The sequence below is a fragment of the Micromesistius poutassou genome (assembly GCF_964030765.1).
Source record: "Micromesistius poutassou genome assembly, chromosome: 3".
Classification (NCBI taxonomy): domain Eukaryota; kingdom Metazoa; phylum Chordata; class Actinopteri; order Gadiformes; family Gadidae; genus Micromesistius; species Micromesistius poutassou.
Window position 1 is genome coordinate 21,584,225 of NC_140273.1, and position 7,079 is coordinate 21,591,303.

Genomic DNA, 7,079 nt, shown 5'->3' on the forward strand with positions numbered 1-7,079 from the left:
CCTGTTTGTGTCAACAATGGATTTCACATTTGTAAAACATTGTCAGCATTTGTCACGGCTCCAAAGTTTTCATACGACTCAAAAGGGGGAGTCTTTAACGGAGTCTTGATAGTACAGCAAGAAAAGCTGCAGAATGGAATGGTGGTATTTTTCAGAATCTTATGTGGATGTAAATCTTGGATATCTCACAACTGCAGGTTCTGTTCATGTTCGTCTTTTCACATATCACACATCAGATAAAGGTGTCCTATGGTCAAGACTGTGCAAGTCAGAGGCAATTACAAGCTGAGGTTTTCTTGCAAGTGTGAGAGGTATGTTTTTGAAACAGTTCATATGGTGAGCAATCAATTTGAAGACACTGTTTTGCCTCAAAATCTCATAGTCCATGTATGGACAAGAGGGCCAAAAAGGTGAATCAGAACAGGATAGTGCTCCAAAAAAAGGATGTTTAGGGATAAGACGGTTGTTGTGAAAAAAGGTCTCGGTATCTCAGGAGATGTTCATAATTTCTTTAAAATTATTTCAGAACAATGCACATTGATGAACGTATACAAAAGTACATGTAAATGTGCCAGATTATAGCCCAGGGGCTAATTTCCATCCGTAGTCGACTCGAGGTAAGCTATTGACTCAAGGATTGTGTTGCACAAGGTATTGCAATGCTTTTTGGACATGTTCCGTTTTAACATATTGGTATTCATAATGTCCCTTATACGTCAGCTTACGTTTCAGTTTAATTCGTATCATCATATCAGATTCATTTCTGGGTAGAGTATTTGTGACCTTTGTAATGTTGGAAGGTACACACACAACTGGTCCATGGCATCCATTTTGTCCTCCTTTTGGTAATACAACAACTTTCATGACAGGAATATGTTTAGCTATAAGGTGTTCTTCTAGAGAGTTAAGACATTTGTTTGTCTGGTATGGGTTCCAAATGAGGATTGTTTTCCACACTTTCTTGAGGCATTTTTCCAGACAGCATTTTCCGATGGCATGTGTAACAGGTCCATAGTTTAGAGAATGATCCTTGTTTTCTGCTACAATTGGGTAAGCACTTTTCATTACACACATAAACGTAAATATAAACACGTAAATATGTCAACAGCCACATCAGTGATTATTTCACTCATTACCAAAATGACAAGTCAGTCAATGTAGTTGTAGAAAGTACTAGTGATGTCAACAGGTTATTTTCAATGCACCATAAAACAGCCAAGATGTACCAGTGGTTACCTTGTTTGAATGTCAGAAAACGTTCTCAAAATGGATAACATGCCTTCAAAGCCAACTTGAACACACTTGAATAATATAAAGACAACGAGAAACAGGGGAACGTTACATAACACAATTTTATTTCAACAAACAAACAAAAACTAATTATACAACTTTACACATCACACACTCACTCAAACAACTCCTCCAAACCCAGCAACTCCACTGCCTTGTCGACCCTACTTAACAGGCCAACCACATTGTTGGCATTGTATTGTATCTCGAACACCCCCATGTCCATAAAGTGCTCCTCCACCAACTGCACATCCGCCAGCAGCTCCTGGAGGTCGTTGTGAGTAAGGTATGTCATCAGGACAGTCATGGTCAATGTCAACTTCAGTTTCACCTCCCCCTCATTGACCATGACTGTCCCGTTGACAGCCTGTGTGTATGCCCCGACCCGCTGCAGGAGGCCACAGGCCTCGCAACGATGGTTTTTCGCCTTTATGTTGAAGGCCAGCTGCCTTTTCTGGCAGCTGCTGCACTGCCGTTGGTCAGTGAGTTGGACTCCGCTGACTGGTCCCCGCACCGTGGTGAGAACCTCCTGCTCCACCTCCAGTTGCTGCCTCTCAACAGATTGAGGAATAAGGACCGCCTCCTCCGAGACCCGTATGGTGGTGGTCTTTGTTGTCGTAAGTGACAACCCCCCCTGGTCACGGACCGACAGGTCTGTCAGGACGTAGGACACGCCCTGTGCCACCTGCCCAATAAGTCCCTCCCAGAGGACCAGTTTAATCTTCCCTGTTTCATCTGTGAGATGGCATTCCCTGACCTCCAGGTTAGTAGAAAAGACATTGGCCGTGTTACTGCAGGCCTGCAGCCACACAACCTTTGCCTTGATCTTTCCAACCTACAACACAGGAAAAAGACCACATGCGTATCTACTCATCCCTAATATTGAATATGGAAGATTCATACAAGTTGGTCCTCATTTGAAGTATTGAACCACATACTTTTTGACGAGGTCGGAGGCCAGCCACCTGCACTCCAGTAAATGTGCTGCCGTCACTGGGTTCCTTGTAGCCAAAGCCAAGGGACACCACCACCTCCACCGTCGACGCATGATTTATAAGGACATCAAAGTCAGCTCCGACATAGCCTGTAGAACCGAAAAGATAACACACAATTACCATACATGTCCATGCAAACCAACAGTTATACTGCAAACACCAACCCCCCCACCCACCACCTCTAAATCCTTTCACAAAAGCACCCATGCACAGCCCTCAAACAATTTTACAATTTACTTGCTCGATACATAAAACAAGCATGCATTCGACAACATATGTATAACTTACTCAGACTTCTCCGGACATTGCCTAGCTTCACGGGCGTGTGCTCGGCCGCTGCCTGTTCAAAGCGTCCATCTCCACCTTCTCTGCTGCAAACACAACACCTCTTCTATAGACGTCTCGGTACGTTTGTAAGATACAATTGAAATATTTTGTGTTGAAAATGTGCTGAAATCTTCACTTTGGACGTGCAATGGAGGTAGCACTGAACAGTGTCGTCTTCCTCACAAACTCTGGCACGTTTTGGTGCAGAACTAGCCATCTTGACTCTACAAGTGAACTGGCATGGAAGAACACCGCAAGTACTGTTACTGTGATCTAATGAGGTCACCAGGCGAGAACAATAGGCTTGATTACTGGACAGAGCTTAGGCTGCCTGAGCTTTGTTTAGCACTTAAAGGCTAGTTAGGGGGGCCAGGCACAACGTGCGAGGCAACCTATTATTATTGTGGGTGTTTTTATGTTTATTATTCCGCCATGTTTGAGTTACACAGCCTAACTGTGTTCACACCAAACGCGACGGGGCGACTTTGATTCGATACAAAGTCAACGTAGAGAGTTTGCGACTCCCGGAGCTCTATATATAATATTATATAATACTAATCTAAATATCTATTATATAATATATACAATATACAGTGGGGCAAAAAAGTATTTAGTCAGCCACCAATTGTGCAGGTTCTCCCACTTAAAAAGATGAGAGAGGCCTGTAATTTTCATCATAGGTATACCTCAGCTATGAGAGACAAAATAAAATAAAAAAATCCAGAAAATCACATTGTCTGATTTTTAAAGAATTTATTTGCAAATTATGGTGGAAAATAAGTATTTGGTCAATATCAAAAAGGTCATCTCAATACTTTGTTACATGCCCTTTGTTGGCAATGACAGAGGTCAAACGTTTTCTGTAAGTCTTTACAAGGTTTTCACACACTGCTGCTGGTATTTTGGCCCATTCCTCCATGCAGATCTCCTCTAGAGCAGTGATGTTTTTGGGTCTTCGCTGGGCAACACAGACTTTCAACTCCCTCCAAAGATTTTCTATGGGGTTGAGATCTGGAGACTGGCTAGGCCACTCCAGGACATTGAAATGCTTCTTACGAAGCCACTCCTTCGTTGCCCGGGCGGTGTGTTTATGGTCATTGTCATGCTGAAAGACCCAGCCACGTTTCATCTTCAGTGCCCTTGCTGATGGAAGGAGGTTTTCACTCAAAATCTCACGATACATGGCCCCATTCATTCTTTCCTTCACACGGATCAGACGTCCTGGTCCCTTGGCAGAAAAACAGCCCCAAAGCATGATGTTTCCACCCCCATGCTTCACAGTAGGTATGGTGTTCTTTGGATGCAACTCAGCATTCTTTCTCCTCCAAACACGACGAGTTGAGTTTTTACCAAAAAGTTCTATTTTGGTTTCATCTGACCATATGACATTCTCCCAATCCTCTTCTGGATCATCCAAATGCTCTCTAGCAAACTTCAGACGGGCCCGGACATGTACTGGCTTTAGCAGGGGGACACGTCTGGCACCGCAGGATTTGAGTCCCTGGCGGCGTAGTGTGCTAGTGATGGTAGCCTTTGTTACTTTGGTCCCAGCTCATTCACTAGGTCCCCCCGTGTGGTTCTGGGATTTTTGTTCACCGTTCTTGTGATCATTTTGACCCCACGGGGTGAGATCTTGCGTGGAGCCCCAGATCGAGGGAGATTATCAGTGATCTTGTATGTCTTCCATTTCCTAATAATTGCTCCCACAGTTGATTTCTTCACACCAAGTTGCTTACCTATTGCAGATTCAGACTTCCCAGCCTGGTGCAGGTCTACAATTGTGTTTCTGGTGTCCTTTGACAGCTCTTTGGTCTTGGCCATAGTGGCGTTTGGAGTGTGACTGTTTGAGGTTGTGGACAGGTGTCTTTTATACTGATAAGGAGTTCAAACAGGTGCCATTAATACAGGTAACGAGTGGAGGACAGAGGAGCCTCTTAAAGAAGAAGTTACAAGAAGTTACAGGTCTGTGACAGCCAGAAATATTGCTGGTTTGTAGGTGACCAAATACTTATTTTCCACCATAATTTGCAAATAAATTCTTAAAAAATCAGACAATGTGATTTTCTAGATTTTTTTTTTACATTTTGTCTCTCATAGCTGAGGTATACCTATGATGAAAATTACAGGCCTCTCTCATCTTTTTAAGTGGGAGAACTTGCACAATTGGTGGCTGACTAAATACTTTTTTGCCCCACTGTATATAATATCATGGCACAAAGCTGTGTGCGCCTCCGGATGATATTATGAACCCATAAACGACGGGTATTCCGACATCTCTCCCTCTTCCACAACAGGTAAAGACATGCAGTGGTGGTTATCTCGGCCATAACTGCACAAAACTTCGGCGACAGCGCGACCAGGCGAAAAATGTGTCTTTTGGTGTGAACACACAGTAAGCCACTCGCACAATTTTGATGAAACTTAATACAGCTGCAGAAGCTGATTCAAGATTAACAGAGAGGAAATATCACACAGATTATTCTAAAGGTGGCGCAATAGCAACAGTCCAAACATGCAAACTTTGAACAAGCATATCTTGTAAACGCTTTAGCAAAATTTTGTTCACACATGCATATCCTCATGCTGAACAAATATGCCTCAAGAACCTATACCTTCATTTGGATAGATTTGCGATTATTTTGAACTTTGTTAAAAACACTAAATTCCCTAAGGATCCAATTTTTTTTTACTTAGACAAGAATCCTTTGGCAAATATCATCTATGAACCAATGTCTTTAATCTGACATAAAAGAAAGTCTGTCAAATAAAAACTAAAGCACCGAGGAGCCATTGACTTCTAAAAAGGGTGTGGTTTAAAACTGACTTAAATGCTCATATCAGCATTAAAATGGACTCCTATGATCTTGAGTCCAATACAAAAGTTGTTCAGAATCAAATTCTGAACAAGATAAATTCAACATATTTCAATAAGGGTGTGGCATTGAGATGGGCGTGGCCTGTGACTAAAATCACCACAGTTCATAGATGGAATGTTTGATTTGAGCGGGACCAACTTATTGGCTGTTGGGGACCTTCCAACTGGTCACTTTCATGAATTGCATCCTTACATTTTCTAATGAAATCACTGAGCTTTCCTGTATGCTGCTCTTTATATTCAGTATATTTTTTGAGAAGCATCTCGCTGCGGCCTGTGGGAAGGCCGGGCGTGACATCACGCCCTGCCCACATCACGGGCGAGTGCATTCTGGGATTGCGTAGCCCATATAAAACCAACAGAAGAAGAAAAATACGTCTTTCTTGAAAATACTAGTTTACTTACTAGTAGCTGCTAGTCGAATGTTCAACTAGCAGCTACTGTTCGACTACTATTCGATGGCGGTAAGTTTCATGCACCGATATGTTTAATCGTTAAAACTTTGCATTTATATCTCTTATGTATCGCTGATTATTTGACTGATGGCGATGTTCCATGTTAGCGTCTAGCCTTCTCTGCTCTTGTTAAGACCCTGTACACATTAAATCGGATAAATATGACTGCGCATAGCTGCTAGCAGCTAATAACTTATCCGGTTACCCCTCCCGTACACATTAATATGCCGTATTCCAAAACCGAAAACAATGTTTTTGAATACAAACGCTAAGGTGGATAAATCTGAAAACTCCGGCTTTAATTGCGCTGTGTTGTGTACAGCGAAAACGGAGAGTTCTAAATACGATGACGTACGGTATTTATATTTACACGGCTTAATGTGTACATGATCTGTGTTTCATAATTGGTACTTTTTGGTTGATTTAAAGCACAAACATTGAATTCATTCAGTGGTAAACATTTTCAATTTTTATGAAGTGATCTTTCGAGTGTTACCTGCTACTTAAGACACTGTAACGGTGAAGTTCATGTTCAAGTTCAAAGGGTTTTAGTATGCTTACATTTCATATTGTAATAAAGTAATAGAAAGATCTAGATAAGAACACGTATTAGTCATATCTTAAGACTTGTGTAGGCTTAAAGTTACCCAACACCTTCAATCTCTGTCCCTGAAAACCTCAATCAAAGCCAGAAATCTAGGGGTTATCATGGATTCAGATTTACATTTCGACAGTCACATCAAATCAGTTACAAAATCTGCATATTATCACTTTAAAAAACGTGGCAAGACTTGGAGGGCTCATGTCTACCGAAGACTTACAAACACTTGTACATGCCTTTATCACTAGCAAGCTTGATTACTGCAATGGTCTCCTTACAGGTCTCCCAAAAAAAACTCTAAGGCAACTACAGCTTGTTCAGAATGCTGCTGCTAGAGTTCTAACAAACACCAAAAAATCTGTACATATTACACCAATTCTTAAATCATTACATTGGCTCCCTGTATGTCAGAGAATTGATTTTAAAATCATGTTGCTAACCTATAAATCCCTACATGGTTTAGGGCCAAAATATTTAACTGATATGCTTCCACTACATAAGCCTTCTAGGCCACTAAGATCCTCTGAGACCAATCT

General features: G+C 41.7%; 1 protein-coding gene across 1 annotated transcript; it reads right to left on the reverse strand.

Annotated features, from left to right (window-relative positions):
- Nucleotides 1–1,405: 1,405 nt before the first annotated feature.
- LOC311341150 (uncharacterized protein) lies at nt 1,406–4,433 on the reverse strand (the record flags this gene model as incomplete). The annotated part of the gene is made up of 3 exons (XM_084466043.1): nt 1,406–2,125; nt 2,256–2,374; nt 4,349–4,433. The coding sequence occupies 3 exons, from the start codon at nt 4,431–4,433 to the stop codon at nt 1,406–1,408; spliced, it is 924 nt and encodes a 307-aa protein (XP_084322169.1).
- Between the last annotated feature and the right edge of the window lie 2,646 nt (nt 4,434–7,079).